The sequence below is a fragment of the Phacochoerus africanus genome, chromosome 3 (genome assembly GCF_016906955.1).
Source record: "Phacochoerus africanus isolate WHEZ1 chromosome 3, ROS_Pafr_v1, whole genome shotgun sequence".
Lineage (NCBI taxonomy): Eukaryota > Metazoa > Chordata > Mammalia > Artiodactyla > Suidae > Phacochoerus > Phacochoerus africanus.
The window spans coordinates 143,461,722-143,479,692 of record NC_062546.1 but is presented as its reverse complement, the minus strand read 5'-3'; the positions used below and the strand labels follow the sequence as shown (position 1 = coordinate 143,479,692).

Sequence of the window (17,971 nt, the reverse complement as noted above, 5' to 3'; positions counted from 1 at the left end):
AAGTTTGAATTATTTCTACCTCCTTTCTCCAAATATATTGTGAATTTTATTTAACAGGTTGGTCTTTTGATATCCCATTAACTTAATTTTCTCTCAATCCTGATCATCTACAATTGAGGCAAAAGTAAGTTTTAATTTGTTTTTATATCTAATAGTGCTATTAGCTAATCATTATAACAGAACAGATTGCAAAATTTTGGGGGGTAGAAGCTCTAACATATGCTTTTGTATTCCTTTTAATACTTAGGTCATCTTATATCACTTACTTTTATACATTTGTTCTTTTTATTATTTATTATATTTGGATAGATTAAAAAAATCTAGCAAAATTCACCTTAATTTAGGCCAGTTGAGCTCTTCTAACTTCTCTATATGGCAGTCTTAGTTTTAAATTATTTTTTATTTGTCTTTTTTTGTCATTTCTTGGGCCACTCCCACGGCATATGGAGGTTCCCCATCTAGGGGTCCAATTGGAGCTGTAGCTGCCAGCCTACGCCACAGCCACAGCAACACGGGATCCCAGCAGCGTCTGAAACCTACACCACAGCTCACCGCAAAGCCGGCTACTTAACCTACTGAGCAAGGCCAGGGATAGAACCCGCAACCTCATGGTTTCTAGTCGGATTCATTAACCATTCCATGACGGGAACTCCAGTTTTAAATTATTATATCATCTCCATTGTGACTAGATTGGCACCAGTAAAACCCTGGGGCTTGCTCAAAGATCAGCTTTTTTTTTTCTCTTTTTTATTTAGGAATATTCTTATTCTGGCCTGGTGAATTATTGTGGTAGGTCCCGTCTAAATGTATTGTTGTCTTCCTCTCTAGGAGTAGCCAGCCTGACCCTAAATATTCACTCCAACAGTATGATTTTGTCAATAACAGTGTGTTCCAATAGAAAGTAATCCCGTCGTTAAAAAAAAAAAAAAAAAAAAAAAGCGGAGTTCCCGTCGTGGTGCAGTGGTTAACCAATCCGACTAGGAACCGTGAGGTTGCGGTTCGATCCCTGGCCTTGCTCAGTGGGTTAAGGATCCGGCGTTGCCGTGAGCTGTGGTGTAGGTCACAGACGCGGCTCGGATCCCCCGTTTCTGTGGCTCTGGCGTAGGCTGGTGGATACAGCTCCAATTAGACCCCTAGCCTGGGAACCTTCATATGCTGTGGGAGTGGCCCCAGAAAAAGGCAAAAAGACACACACACACACACACACACGCCTTCCTTTCCCTTAAGTACTTTTATTCAAACTGAAGGACTTTGGACTACAGACAAGACTTCCTTTCTTTGGAAGGTAACATAAAATGAACATCTTGGGATTGGTAAAATAAGAGAGAGCAGAGAGAGTATCAGGGATATAAGGTGCTAGCAGAACAAAATATGAATTTGTAAATCTTTATGTCCAATTACATTATCAAAAAAACTTTGAAGAAAGAGATGTAATGGTGGCAGTCATATCAACTGCAGCAAAAAAGGTTCATTTTAGGAGTATTAGTAAAATATCATTCCTTATCAACAATTTCCATTTGCCACTCCTCTTTCCTCATTTCTACTAATTTGGATACTTAATACAAATAGTAAGATTAGTGAGACTGGAGAAAAAGGAAACTTCCTATAAGAGCCCACACTGGAAATAGAAAAGAGAGGTTATAGTGCTAAATGAGATTAAGATAAATCTTGGAGTTGTTAGACTTTTTTTTTTTTAAATAGGGGACATGCTTGGTTTAAAGACACAAAAAAAATACACATACAGTTGGAATTGTGGGCAAGTACTGGCCGTCTGAAAACTCCTGGGTTAATAACTTCAATAGGTACTTCTGTATGTTATTAATCTTTGCATTCTTTATAAGCAGAACTGTTATCTGGCGTATAATAGATGCCCAGCAAATATTTGTTGAACGACTTCATATTCGACTCAATATAGTCATACTGGCAAGATTCAGTTTCAGAGAGATTATTTTCATTCAATATAGAGCTAATACTTCTTAGATGGGGCTAGAAACTTTTACATAGGGTCAAGTTGGGCCAGGATTCAGTGCCAGCCCTGTCAGATGGATTCTTTTTTCCCCAGGCATTTGTGCCCCACTTCATTGCACAAAGGATTTGGGTGATAAGGAATGTGAAGTCTACTAAGAAGGCCTTATAATAGCGCATGAAACACCGGTATATTAAGCCTATTCATTCCATGTCAGTCTAAGGGCTTATTTCTCATGTTTACTTAGGTTTTCCCCAGAGTGAGTGGTTCCTAATTTGTTTTATTATCAGTATTTCCCGTTACTTATCATCGATTCTCTTATTTTTCTTATTGAGATAAGTTCTTTGATCCTTTCAAACCTTGCTCAATCTAGGCCCCAAGTGCTCCTTTAAGTCTCTGGGGAAAACGACTTGGGTTGAAGCCAAAGCTACACCCACTAGGAGGCCTTGAGAAACCTGGGGATCTTTTGGCGGCGACCCAGTGGTCCGTAACCACCGTGCGCGTCGGAATCCCACGGGTTGGCACCGCAGTCCTCCCAGCGGGAGAAGCGCTCCCCTCCGCGCAGCAGACCGACTCTTTCTGGCCCCGACACCGAGCCTTTTCCTGGCCCCGCCCGCCCCAGGCTCATTTGCATAGAGACGCGCGCGGCGCCGACGAGCGGGAGGGCGGGCGCGGTCGGGGAGGCGGCGCGCGCGCGCCCTGACAGCTCGGCCCTGCTCGCTCACTCGCTCGTCCCCGGCTTCCGAGCACAGCATGGCGGTCAAGGTGACTCTAACTCTCTGCTGCTCCTTTATAGCATAAGAGATATTCCCGGGACCCCGCCTGCAGCCCCTCACCTCTTTCCATTTACTTTTTTGCTTAGTTCTTAGATAGCATGTCCTGGAGCTCCAGGGAGAGCTGTTCGGCGCTTGGACCGGGAGGGAGAGGATGCCCGACTGGGGGAGGGGAAGGAGGAGGGTTTGTGAGTTGGAGGGGTTTATGAGGACCACAGGTCGGTGAAGGAAGTAATATTCTGCCCTAGGTACAGGGGATTCTGAGCCCGGAGTTGGAGGGCATCAGAACGGGAGTAGAAAGAAATGGCATGTATGGCCGAAGATACCTCAGGCATCTGTCTATTGCGGTGGGGGAGGGGGTGAGTTAATTGAGTAATTTGGGGCCTCTGGAGCCTGGGGCAGTGGTTGGTTTTTCACCACAGGTGATAGGATGTCTAAGTATTTGGAAACGTTGTAGCAGCTTTCATTATTTTAGGTTGTGTGGAGAAAGAGGGGCGTGGAGATAATTATATTCTGCTTTGCTTTCCATTGGGAAGACAGGCCAGTAGGCCATGAGATTAATTTGGGTGTTTCAACTTTCCTGTTGTTTCTACTATTGCTGACCTCTTGATTTGAAAGTGCGTGGTTTCTAACTGTGTTGCTAGTGGATGTGGAGTAAAGTAAGAGATTTGATCTTCATGCCCTTCCCTTTCCAGTCCAGAGGAAATCTTTCCGGTCAATTTGCTATATCTTAGGCTCTTCACACCTGTCTTTCCACCTTGTGGTAGCAGATCTCCAATTTGACAGTTGTTATCAGTATTAGTGCTTTTGGTTTGCTTTAAATTAAATGCCCCTATAAAAGATAAGAGCATTGATTGAGAGCATCTGTGAACTCTGATCTGAGGAGATTACATGTGGTCTCTAGTGAAGCATTAAAGGGCTTTTTTTTTTTTTCCCCCTTTCCTTACAGGTGCAGACAACCAAGCGAGGTGATCCTCATGAGTTAAGAAATATATTCCTACAGGTAAATTGGTTTTTGTGCCATGCTTTTTCTTTGGGGCGGGGAGAAGGGAGAAGGTATAAGTCCAGTACTTTTCAGGCCTTAACTTTCAGGAATATTTTATTTTCATGTATCCTTAAGAAACAACAATAGACAATACAGATTACAATCTCTTATTTTATTAGAACTTGATAAAAATTCTCCAAATCTTTTTTAACGTGACTTAAGATTTGTAAAAAAAAAAAAGAAAAGAAAAAACCCAAAACACTAAAAAGAATTTCCAGCTTCCCTTAAGCATTGTGACCAAAATAAAATTTCCAAATGTATTGATACTCTTGTGCAGTTGATAGGTAGATGGTTAAAATTCTTTCTTCCCTGAAAGTTGCATGTGTATGGTTTTCCTACTTATATATAATTCTCTATGTAATTTGTTACAGAGATAAGAATATTATAGCTATTCTTAAATTGTATGTGTCTTTTCTCCCTCTCTATTATAGCCATAGGCTTTGGGGTGTTGTGTTACAAAGTGTTACTCTCTGATTCTTGGAGGAATCCACCTTAACTTCTAAGTTTTTAGGATCAGTGACTTGGCTGTAGACATTAAAAAAAAAACTGGCTTAGTTTTTGTTTTCTTAATTTTTAAAAGTTCTGCATGTAGGAAATTGTACTTAAGAAGTACATGTAAAGGGAGACAAGCTAAGATGTTCCACTAAATACTGTGTTCTTCTCTAAAACCTGCTTTTGAGACCTTTCTGTTCTGAACCTGGTTCTTGTATAGAGCCTTTGACCTTGGGCAGGTCCCTGCTGGGTATTAGTTTCCTCTGTAAAATGAGAGGTGATCTCCAAGGTTCCTTCCAACTTCAGAAGTCTATGATTCTATATTAGGAACAGGTTCTAACATATGCAGAGCAGCCTGGAATAGATGACATTTTTATCTGAGACATGGATTGCTTAACCTATTGTTAGGGAGGAGGTTGCCTAAATGACCAGTTTAGTGAAAATGAGAATCTCAGATTTTATAAAATTTGATAAAGGAAGGCATCATTTCCAGAGCAAAAGTAATTATAATAGACATGCTCTGTTTATGGCTTGAAACCTTTATTCTTCATAAGTGTTCTTGAAAATAAACAAAAAAGTGTCAGTATTAACCATGCCATATACACAGTTGTTTTATGAGGAATTCATGTGATATCATTAATTTTATTTCGTAAATTAAGTAGGCATGGAAGAAGTCAGTTGAAATGCTGCATGATGTAGTGACAGAGTCTTGACTCAGGTGTCAGGAACACTGGGTTCAATTCCCAGTCCTGCCTCTATCTGGTTGTTGTACCTGTAGGGTAACTATCCAGCCTTCCTGGGCTTCATCTTCTCATGTTGGACTCAATGGGATGTAAGGGAGTGGGAATTGAAGTCCTTTCAGCTTTAAACATCCTATGGGAAAAAAATCTGTAATTCTGTATGGATTTGGCTTTTGGAAGGGAGGGGAGGTTGAAAGTACAAAGAGAAAGCTGGGACTTTGCCTAGCTTTTTGAAAGCTTTTAAATCTTTTTATACATTATTTTGATGATGTTCTTATTTTTATATTGAAAGTTTGTGGAATTCATAATTGCACATTTGGCACCAACTATAAAGCATTGACCCAAGAACTATTGATGAGACAGAGCAGAGCTACGTACCTTAAGGAAACCATAATGTAGCTAGAAAGATACAATATAGTTAGTTGAACCAATTTGAAGGCCGTTAGCAAGTGACATCTTAGATTTTTAAATTTCTGTCTTAAATACTTCAAACTGTGGTTACTTGAAGCTATAGGGTCTTGTTCAGAAACAGTTTTGTTTTAGATGCATGTGATTTATTAATATCTCAGTGATAATAGTAAACAAAAATACATACTATGTATTTCTTTAGCAACTTAACATATTTACCCCCACGAATATTTACTGAGGATTATTTGCTGTGCGCCATATATGCACTTTTATTTAGTTTAGTAGTAGTAGACACTAAGCTATTGAATAATTAAAGGGAAAGATTGAGCCAGTTCTTGAATATGACTACCTCCTCTTTGAGACCTATTTTATCTTCCAGTTTGTGGTTGAGGGAGTCAAAAATAGTGAAGGCAAATGCCTAGCCTCTGGTAGGACAATCGAATTGGCTTTTCTAGCTCAGAGTGGCCATGTATATTTAATTATGACAATAGCTGTCATTCTGCAGTGTGCTGGACATTGACCTAGTCCTTTGAAGGTATTATATAAATTTTCATAACCTTAGGAGGTAGATTTATTGTCCCTGTTAAACAGGTGAATTTAAATGACTTGGTGAATATCACTTAGTTCCTAAGTGGTAGAGACTGGTTAAAACTCAAACTGTAGAACCCACGTATTTAACCCTTATGTCTTTTCTGCTGTATAGCAGGGTGACCCAGTCAAACATACATGTATACATTCTTTTTTTCTCATATTATCATGCTCCATCACAAGTGACCAGACATAGTTCCCATTGCTATACAGTGCTAACCCTTATGTGGGATCTTGAAATGGGGTGACTTTGAAAGCTAGAATTATGTGTCTAATGGCAGCCTGTGTTTGTTAAGAGTTAAAGAAAAAAAAATCTGGTGACTTAGGTGATGAAAAAATTACCTTTATATTGTGACTACTATACTATGGCCAAGAAGTTTGGATTTGAAACAGTAGGAAGGTGCCATGGGTTTCTGAGTGGGCACAATTTAAGTGGTGGATTCTGGCAGCAATTTGTATAGGTTGGATAAAGTGTGGAGAGGTTGGAAGTAGGTAGGGAGATCAGCTAAGAGGCTGTTGAAATAATTCATATGGGAGATAATGACCTGGAGTGGCTGATAGCTCTGGAAGTGGAATGGAAGGACAATACCAAGGGCTTTGTAAGGAGTGGATAGGTTGAATTTGGTATAAAATATGAAAGTAAAGGAAGGAGTAGTGAATCTGGCATTTGTGGGATAGAAGTTCATTTATAAGGTATCTATTTTGGGAATTTTGGAGAGGGGGAGGAGTTAAAGTTTGGCTGCTAAATAAATGTGCCCAATAAGTTAAAGTCAGGACAGATACAAATTTGTACAGGTGGTAGACGAATCCTTGGGAGGATTAATTATAAACGAGACAAGAAATAAGGGGCTGATTTAAACTGCTACTGATGTGGAAGGAGGAAGAAGGGTACTAGGGAGAGGGGTCCTATGGAAGTTTAAAGTAGCATTTCACAAAAAGGATATAATCAAAGACTAGAATCTAGATTATTCTGTTATTAGTATAATTTGATTTTGGTAGGATTTGGGGGCCACTTGAGCTTACATTCGAGCTACTGAAAGACTACAGAGGAGATTTCTTTTTTATTTTTTTTAATAATGATTTTTATTTTTTCCATTATAGCTGGTTTACAGTGTTCTGTCAATTTTCTCCTGTACAGCACGGTGACCCAGTCACACATACATGTATACATTCTTTTTTCTCGCATTATCCTCCATCATAAGTGACTGGATATAGTTCCCAGTGCTATACAGCACTATCTCATTGCTTTTCCCTTCCAAAGGTAATAGTTTGCATCTATTAATCCCAAATTCCCAGTCCATCCCACTCCCTCCTTCTCCCCCTTGGCAACCACAGGTCTGTTTTCCATGTCCATGAATTTCTTTTCTGTGGAAAGGTTCATTTGTGTATTATAGAATACAATTGAAAGTTCTCTTTTGTAAAATTTAGATCTATGGCATTAACTGTCTAAATTCACAAATAGTCTATATGGCTCAAAAAGTCATTTGTTTTGTAAAGAGCAAAATATTCCTATTTAAAAGTGCTAGTATAACTATATTTAATGGAATTATGTGTGCAAGTTCATAAAAGTAAAAGATTGTTCTGAGAATAGGGAAATAGGTTAATTTTTTTCTATTTTCATTGTTTCTCACATTGGATGAGCTCTGTTTTCTGTTAGTTAAAATAATATTTACCAGGATTCTGCTTTTTCCTGCCTCCAAGTTCATAACATGGGAGCACAACAAATGAATTCTTGTGTTATAGACTGCTGTAATTTTATAACTAGCTGTCAAGCTAATATTTTACTATTACTACCCTTATAGCTGTCATTTCTTGATTTATGTCTTCTTTTACCCACATGCTATCATTGACCCAGATTTGCTACATCAAAAGTCTGGAGTAGTAAAAGGAGACAATAGAAGCAATAAAAAGGGAGGTGAGGTGAGGACAACCAGAAATGTCACAGGCTGTTTGTTATCAGCCTAAGAGATTTAAAAACGAAGGGTTAATCTGGTTTGGTTTGTGTTTTGTGGTAAAGTAGGTTTATCAAAAAAAAAACTTTTAAATGAATAATTTTTCAAAATCTCTTTTTTAAGTTGATAGACTTTCTGTTGTTCATCTATCAATGTATTCTATGGTAAAAGCAATACATGTTGAGACTGTACTGTTATATATGCTAGACCAAAAATGCAGCACTCAAATATTATTTTGATCCTTTTTCTATCACCAGTGTAAAAATGAAATATACAGTTATGAAAATGCATTTTTTCACAGATTGATTCTTCCTTAGAGTTTCTATAACAGATATATTTTTAATCGAAAGAAATATTCTTTTATTCAGTAAATATTTGTTTACATATTATGTATTTATTTACTTTTGACAGTAACCTGGGGCTGAGAAGGAAATTAAGCAGGAGACTTTTCTGTTTTGTTGAAATATGAGTTAGAGCTATGTTTTCCAAAGTATAAGTTTTGAACCACAATGTTACTGTTACAATGAGACTATCAAGTATTGAAAGATGATAACATCTACTGAGGCCAAATGTGAAGAAAAAAGGTGCTCTCATACTGTGTTCGTGGAAACAGAGACTCTTTGAAAGCAGTTGGCAATGGTTTAAAATAAAAAAGATATCGTTTTAAACAAACAATCCTACTTTGGGGATATTTATCCTAGGGAAATAAAAATACCCATAAGAATACATGCGTATAGTGTTGTTTACTTGCAACAATCAGTTGTTCCTCAGAAATAAAAAGGGACAAAATAAGTGCTATCAAAGGGCAGTGGTAGAAAAATTACAAGGGAGTTCCTATCATGATGCAGCGGAAACGAATCCAACTAGGAATCATGAGGTTGCAGGTTTGATCCCTGGTCTTGCTCAGTGGGTTAAGCATCCACCGTGGCTGTGGTAAAGGCCGGCAGCTGTAGTTCTGATTCATCTCCTAGCGTGGGAACCTCCATATGCCACAGTTGTGGCCCTAAAAAGCAAAAAAAAGAAAAAAAAAAGAAAAAGAAAAAGAAAAATTGTGAGATAACCATATCAAGGAAAATCATGCAGATAATAAAAAGAGGCCTATTCCAGCTGATTTAGAGGGATTTCCAATGTACTATAAGTGAAGAAAGGAGGACAGAATGATTCCGGTTTCCTAAAAATCACTTCATATATGTTGTTGTAGGTATATTTAAACGTATATGTATGTTTGTATGATTTAACGGACATTAAGAAAGGTGTGGAATGATAGAAAATGTTAACTTGATTGGGGAAATATTTTGAGGGAAATGAAAACAAAGTCTCAATGTATATTATTAAATTTTGAGCGAATGAATAATTTAAAAAGTGAGAACTTAGTAATTCAGAACCTGAAGTTAAAAGGGAACTTCCCAGCGTAAAATGGATTGAAGAACCAGTGAGAGACAGGAGGGAATCTATAGTTTTCTTAGAAGGGTTTTCACCAGTTCTTCAGACTATAGAAGTTGAAGGTGAGAACCTTTATCTTTAGTTTATAAAGGATTTGCCATAAACTATATAGAGTTCTCATTTAAAAAAAAGTGCTAAGCATTAAGGGCATACTCGTAACATAGTGCAGACTTTAATCTTGAGTCAACTGGACAGATTAAAAAAATAACTGAAAAGATGAGAAAATTAGTGTTATTAAATGCCATCTTATGTTCTAAGAATCCATTTTTTCTTTCATTCGTCTCTTTTTTAAAATTATAGTTGATTTACAGTGCTATGCCAACCAATCAATACCTTTTTAATTGCCTACGATGTGATAGGCTGGGCATTATGGTAGGTTCTAACTTGGTAGATAGGAATTCAGCGAAGGTAGGACCTCACATTCTAGGTAGGGTTGAGACCGACGTGGCAAAGCCCGCACATTAAAAATGGACAAACAAAAGAAACAACTACAGATTGTGACAAGTCCAATAAATGGAATGATGGAAACGGTGATCGTTTTTCAAGATGATGGCCAGTGAAGGCCCCTGAGGAAGTCCTGTTGGGGCTGAGAACGAAAAGGTAGAAATAGAGAATTCCACACATGCGAAGTTCACAAGAACCAAGGCCTAGATGTGGATAGGGTTTAGTATGCTTAACAAACCAAAAGGAGGCCAGGGTGTCTGAAGCATCAGTGAGTGAGAGGGTCAATGACTATAAGAGATAAGGATGAAGGAGCCACATTAAGCAGAACCTTGTTTGGAGTTCTTGTCCTGGCCCAGCAGTTAACGAACCTGACTGGTATTCATGAGGACTCGGATTTGATCCCTGGCCTTGCTCAGTGAGTTAAGGATCCAGCATTGCCGTGAGCTGTGGTGTAGGTCGCAGATGTGGCTTGATCCCACACTGCTGTGACTCTGGCATAGGCTGGCAGCTACAGCTCCAATTGGACCCCTAGCCTGGGAACCTCCATATGCCAAGAGTGCAGCACTAAAAAGAAAAAGGCGGGGGCAGGACCTTGTTTGTAGGCCATGGGGAAGAGTTTGGGGGTTTTTGTTTCTTTAATTTTTTTCAAAAAATGATAGTTCATTTACAGTGTTGTGCCAATTTCTGCTATATAGTGAAGTGACCCAGTCATACATATACATACATTCCCTTTCTCATATTATCCCCAATTATGTTCTGTCTCAAGAGATTGGACACAATTCCCTGTTCTATACAGTAGGACCTCATTGCCCATTGATTTTTTTTTTTTTTAAGAATGTCATGGAAACTGCTGACAGTCTTCTACCTTGGAAGTGGAATCACTCCATTTATATTTTAAATGATTATATTTAAATAGATCATACTGAAATGTAAGCTTTCTCATACATTTTTGTGCTTTCTCATGGATGACTGCTTTGAGTTGACTGTGGTTCTTCCAATTTAATTTCCTCTTGTCCATAGCACTTTTAGAATATTTTTTTTTTTTTTTTTGCTTTAAGACCACACCCACGGCATATGGAAGTTCCTGGGCTAGGGGTCAACTGGAGCTACAGCTGCCAGCCACAGCCACAGCCATGGCAATGCAGGATCTGAGCAGGATCTGACACCGGATACCCTACTCACTGAGCAGGGCCAGGGATTGAACCCACATCCTCATGGGTACTAGTTGGATTCATTTCTGCTGCACCATGATAGGAACTCCTAGAAAATCTTGAACTGGGTCTCAGTTGACTTTTTTTCATCCAGGAGGCAATTGAGTGTGGCTGGAACCTACATGGATTTTGTAGTCTAACCTGAATTTGAATCCTTATTTCATCCTCTTTTGTTGTGTGACCTTAGATGTTTACATTACTTTTGGAGTCTCTTTCCTAATCTAAGAGAGGATAACTACACCTAGCACGTAGGAATGTTATAAAGATAAATGAGGTAATATGTAAATAGTGCCTGACACATGGAGAATGTACTAAAGCTTAGGTCTTTGTCCCCTTCCTTTTTTTTCTGAGATGAGAACTTTTTTTTCCTGAGTAGGGTCAGAGTCCATTGTGTTCATCTGGTAACTGTGCTGGATGTATAAAGTGACTAAGATGCTAGTATGTGTTTATGTGCATGTAATCAGTTATGTTTTTGAGATACATATTCAAAAATCTTCACAAATCACTACATTCAGGAATGCCACCTTAAGAGGTGATTTCTTTTAAGTCTGTAGGCTCTGAGGAGGGGTAGAGCCAAGGACTAAAACTGAGAGTCTGGAAGATATGTATAGCTTTTTCTTTTGAACCTTCAATTGCTTATCTGAACCAGAGAAGGAATAATAGTCCAACCAAGCAATACCAAGCAAGATGTGGACCTGAAAGATACTTGTAATTCATTCTTATGTGTATAATTTTGAAAAAAAAAAATCATCTTCTATTTCTGTCCATCTCTCTTCACTTAGTATGGCTGAAATTTCTGAAGCATCAATTCACTGAAACCAGTGCCATGGGCACTGGTATTGGGCTTCTAAAACTGTGCTGTTATTTACTTACTGAGTCACTGTTATGTCTTAGGCATTATTCTAAGTGGTTTATACCATCATCGTATGTAATTCTTAGAACAACTCTATGAGGTAGGTGCCATTAACATTCCTATTTTATAGATGAGGAAACTGAGCCCCAGAAATGTTAAACAACCTCCTCAAGGTTATATGGTAAATGGAGGAGACTTGCATTTTGTATTTTAATGCAGCTTGCCTTTTTTATTTAATATTGTGAGACAACACAGTATGGTAGTACATATAGGATCATCTCATTGCTTTTCTGTAGGTTTTTAAAAAGGCTTTTTCTTTATTATGGCAGATTTCAAGCATATGTGCATTTAGAGAAAGTAGTATAATGAATTGTCATATGCCTGTCACTGAACTTCACCAACTATCATGGCCGATTTTGCCTCATCTGTATTGCAACTGCATTGGATTATTTTGAAGCAATTTCCACACACCTAACACTGTACTGTAAATACTACAGTATCTATCTCTAGAAGATGGTGACTCTGAAAAACCAACCAAAAAAACCTCAATACTATTATCATACATAATTTTTTTCCCTTGAAACATGGGTTTCCATTCAATGTTGAAATTTCCATGCTTGTGTCATTTTTTTGAAAAGTTGCTTTATTAGGAGTTCCCGTCGTGGCGCAGTGGTTAACGAATCCGACTAGGAACCATGAGGTTGCGGGTTCAGTCCCTGCCCTTGCTCAGTGGGTTAACGATCCGGCGTTGCCGTGAGCTGTGGTGTAGGTCGCAGACGCGGCTCGGATCCCGAGTTGCTGTGGCTCTGGCGTAGGCCGGTGGCTACAGCTCCGATTCAACCCCTAGCCTGGGAACCTCCATATGCAGCGGGAGTGGCCCAAGAAATAGCAACAACAACAACAACAACAACAACAAAAGACAAAAGACCAAAAAAAAAAAAAAGTTGCTTTATTAAAATCAGGATCTCGGTGTTCACATTGTGGCTCAAGGGGTTAAGAACCCAACTAGTATCCTTGAGGATGTGAGTTCGATCCCTGGCCTTGCTCAGTGGGTGAAAGTATCTGGCATTGCCATAAGCTGTGGTATAGGTTGCAGATGTGGCTTGGATCTGTCATTGCTGTGGCTGTGGTGTAGGCTGGCAAATGCAGCTCTGATTCGACTCCTAGCCAGGAACTTCCGTATGTCATAGGTGTGGCCCTAAAAAAGGAAGGAAAAAAAAAAATCAGGATCCACGCCAGGTTCATACATTGCATTTGGTTGCTCTGTATCTGCTCCCTACCAGCGTAAAGGTCCTTCTTTCTCTATGGCAAAAGTCTTGGTATTTAATCAAGGCTTACCAATAGTAAAGCAATCTATACTCCTAGGAGCTGTAATGTGATTGTCAAACACATGATTTGTTAAGGGTTATAAATATATATATGCTCCTTATATGTTTCCATGGTTACTTAGACCGCAAGATTGAAATATTTATTTTAAGAACAATGCAAATTAATTATTCAACTCAATCTGCCCTGAGAAGCATTCTAGTTCCAGTTATTGAGTTCTCTGGAGTCCTTATTTTATTTCCAAGGTTTTGGACCATTTTTAGGGGCAAAATTATTTTGGTAAACCTAGTTTATTATGGTAGCTTCAGTTGATTTCAGTGATTAACAAGGATCTTGCACCTCCTCACTCTGTTAGAAATTGCATTGTTTAGTACCTAACAGTGGGACGTTACAGTATAATGGACAGTGAAAAGACGTAAATAAAGGGAAAAGAAGATAGTATTTCATGGAAGCATCTGAGTTAGAAAGGCATACTTCTAGAGAATTTTCTTTGCAAAATTAAGAAGGTTTTGCTTATAGTATATGTGAAATATGCAGCTTACAGTGCTAATTAGATGTATAAAATTGCCTTTTCCTAATGCATGTGTAGATTTTAGTAAACATCAGAAAAATTTTGTCACTAATTAAAATCTCTGTTTTAAAAAATCAGTGTGGCACAATAGAATTGTTAAAATTGATGTGGCCATATGTGTTAAAATTTATTTTTTTCTCATTAAAATATTATTTCCGATAGATGAACGCCGCACTGTATTACCATAACAGGGTTTGTGTGGTCAGATCTGTTGTGGCCTTTCTTGTTACATAGAGTGCTTGTGTAGTGAAAAGGCCATGCATTCCTGACTAAATTTGGCTTCTATTAGGAGTAAGGCCGTGATAGTGAAGAACAGCAAGAGGATTAGCTTCATATGCTCAGTGCTTGCCTTGGTACATGTTTCTCTTCCATTGCTCATGTGATTTATTTTTCTATATGGAAAGTGCTCTATGTGATATTTGTCATCACTGAACTTTGTGACATTGTCATTTGAAGGTTACTGAAGTCGAAAGGATGTTAAAACCTGAAAATGTCAGTTTATCTCAGTTGGAACAGAGTCGTGGAGGAGCAGTTTGTTTTGACTCGTATTACAGCCATGTGTTGGATAAACAGAGATAAAGCTGCCTAGACCAGTTAGGACTGATTTTCTGGTAAACCCCCAAAAGCAGCAGCCAACCCCAAGGAAACCTTGGTTTGGAGAAAGGTGAGGAGTTGGAAAAGTAACTCCTTGTTTGGGCAAAAGCAGAAAAATTCAGTATGCAAGGAGGGAAACTGGGATCCTCAGCTTTTCTGCTTTGAAGCATTTTTAGAATAATTGTTTCTCTTTTCTGGCCAAGGCATTTGGAAGTTCCTGGGACAGGGATTGAACCCATGCTTCAGCAGTGACATTGTCAGATCCTTAATCTGCTGAGCTAACAGGGAAATCCTAGAATAACTATTTCATTTGCATTAGCTTTATAGTTTCCAAGTACTTTTGTGTTCAGGGTATCATTTTTTTTCCTCTTAAAAAATATCTACCTTTCTATAACTCCTTGTTAAAAGAGTCAGAAGCTGTGTGTTTGCTCAAGAAATCTCTACTGGTTAATGGTGCAGGGAATTACAACATTTTTCTGACCCTAGTTTTGGTGTCAATTATACCATTGTTTCTGAGCTGCTTGAGGGCAAGAAGTATGTTTGTTTTTTGATCTCTGCATCTCTAGTACAAGCCATAGTGCCCAGCACAAAATTGGTATTTGAGGAAGTTCCCATCGTGGTTCAGCGGTTAGCAAACCTGACTAGCATCCATGAGGACTTGGGTTTGATCCTTGGCCTCACTCAGTGGGTTAAGGATCTGGTGTTGCTGTGAGCTGTGGTGTAGACCACAGACGCAGCTCTGATCTCGATGTTGCTGTGGCTCTGGTGTAGGCTGGTGGCTACAGCTCTAATTGGACCCCTAGCCTGGGAACCTCCATATACTGCAGGTTCGGCCCTAAAAGACAAAAAAAAAAAAATAGTGTTTGATAACTATTTTTTTTTTGTCTTTTTGTCTTTGTTGTTGTTGTTGTTGTTGCCATTTCTTGGGCCGCTCCCGTGGCATATGGAGGTTCCCAGGCTAGGGGTTGAATCGGAGCTGTAGCCACCGGCCTCCGCCAGAGCCACAGCAACGCGGGATCCGAGCCACGTCTGCAACCTACACCACAGCTCACGGCAACACCGGATCGTTAACCCACTGAGCAAGGGCAGGGACTGAACCCGCAACCTCATGGTTCCTAGTCGGATTCGTTAACCACTGCGCCACGACGGGAACTCCTGATAACTATTTTAAAATGAATACACAGTAACCTGAAAGATTTGATTTAAGCAGATTTTCAGTTTAAAAAGTAGTGCTTTTAGATAATAGTTTTGTTGTACATACTGAAAAAGAAAATCCTTAATCTTGATACATTGTATGAATTTTTTTTAAACTAACCACCTTTCTAGTCACAGCCCATCAGAATTTTCCTTTATAATCTCTGGAAAATATTTTAGAAATATAAAACTGTTTTGAGTTTAAACCTTTTAAACAGGTAGTTTATGTCACTTAGACTATTTGGGTTTGTTTACTCAGTCATGTCATTGAATTTTTAAGTTAACATTTTGTTTCCTTACGCAATGGAAATTAGGGTTGTGTGTAAACTCTTTGTAAAGTCTACTCTATGGTTAACCAGTGATGTAGTTGCATACATTCTAAAGGTCACTTAAGGTTAAACTTGGTAAATTGCGGAGGAGTTACTACTATGCAGTTTACTCCAGTCAAATGAGATCTTGATATGTTGATCTTTTGGCTTGATAGGCAAAACATTTCTAGATAACATGATCCTCTGATTTAGAACTAGGGGTCGTTCAATGTAAGTACAACATCAATCTGTGCATGAAACCCTACCATCTTTTATTGGCAATAACTTTGACTCAATGTATAAGGATTCTAATCTTTCATTAAGATTCATTTTCTTTCTTCAAAATGTCATGGCTTTTTCAAGCACATATGAACTATACTCAGTGTAAATTCAAATATTTGTGGAAATGTCAAATCTGTGTGTACTTTTATTTTAAAATACTTGGGTTAGGCTTGGGAAAAGTTTAACAGAGAAAATAGACCACCTATTTTTATTCAGATACTGTCAGCTACTTCTTGTCTATGTCTTTCACATGTCCTTGACTTCTTGCCCAAGAGAGATTTATGAGTGCTTAAGAAACATCTTTGAAATGGCAAATGATTAACTCTAAAGTTATTTGGAGTAGGGATATAATATTTGGTTAATTTCATTTAAAGTCATTTTAGTTCAGTCTTTGAAATGATAGAAATGAAATAGAAATGATATTGTGAAAATACTAAGTTACTATATTAAATTTTTAGAATAAGTGTTAGCCTAGGAGACTGAAAAAGTTTTGCTTTTTGTCATTATTAGTATAAGCAGGCAAGTCATTTTGATTAGCAGAAAGAGAGGGTCTCCATAAGGCCTCTTAACCTCTTATTTCTAGTTATATGTGTTACTTTAGGCCATTGCTTACTTTTTTGGTTTGTGTAAACATTATTTGCCAGTCAGTTAAACTAAGCATTAAAAGTAATGACGTTATTTAAAATAAATAGGGTCATTCCTATTTTAAAAAATACTTTTGGTTTAAATGTATCACCTGTTTTAGAGGTACCTGCTTTTCTGTTAACATAATGCCTGAAATGTTTTAGTCATAATGCTTGACTGTGAGTAGATTCTAGTTTCAGTTCTAAATTCCCTCTTCTGTTTTGTCTGTTCAGGCAGCAGGCTCACTGACATTGCCAAGTAATTGTCTCTAATTTAATGAGTTAATTAGTTAACTGTCTCCTGCAGAAGTCAAGTGCTGACTCCTTGCGGATGAGAAGACTTTTTTTTTTTTCCCCCTCTGAGCTATGCACTTTATCTTTCAGTTAAAATCAAGTTAAAATAGACTAGGAGAGTTGGGGAAAACACTAGCAGAATACCTCAGGGTAAATGATTCTCTGGCATCATTTATAACCCCAGATATTGGCAAACCTGTTCCAAATACATGTCAGCAGAAGCATTTGTTTTCCTTGTTGGCAGCGGTGTCCTTGGTGGTTTGTGCTAAGGCTGTTCTATTCCATGATAGTTTTAGTCAAGAATGTTGTGAAATCCTGGTGATGTCAGTAAGTACAGTATACTTTCTGTGTTTGTGTGAGTATATATATTCTGCGTGTGTAGTGGTCATAGTCCTGGCAATCAAATTCGAGTATTAGTATTAGATATTAGACATCTCTGTGATAAAAAGAAATGGACAATTAGTTGCTATATTTTGTTTAATACTAACTGAAATGTTTTCATGTTGTTTCTTTTGAAAATCGACGTCTACGAATTAAACAATTAGGAAGCAAGAGAACAAAGATCACCATAACCTATCCCTTGTATCTCTTATATTTTCTTTTTCTCTCTCTCTCTCTTTTTTTTTTAGGGCTGCACCTGCAGCACATGGAAGTTCCCAGGCTAGGCGTTGAATCGGAGCAACATCAGATCTGAGCCGCATGTGCGACCTATACCACAGCTCATAACAATACCGGATCCTTAACCCAATGAGCGAGGCCAGGGATCCGACCTGCTTCCTCATGGAGACTAGTCAGATTTGTTACTCCTGAGCCACGGCAGGAACTCCTCTTAAATTTTTTTTGTAGGAGTCAGGCCCATAATTC

The 17,971-nt window shown here is 38.4% G+C and overlaps 1 protein-coding gene across 1 annotated transcript in view; it reads left to right on the top strand.

Annotated features, from left to right (window-relative positions):
- Positions 1-2,652: 2,652 nt before the first annotated feature.
- Positions 2,653-17,971, top strand: part of SLC25A12 (solute carrier family 25 member 12) — a 99,718-nt gene continuing 84,399 nt past the window's right edge. The window contains exons 1-2 of the mRNA XM_047772879.1: positions 2,653-2,731; positions 3,689-3,742. Of these exons, the coding sequence (XP_047628835.1) occupies positions 2,720-2,731; positions 3,689-3,742 (66 nt within the window). The 5' untranslated portion in view covers positions 2,653-2,719. The remainder of the gene's footprint in view (positions 2,732-3,688; positions 3,743-17,971) is intronic.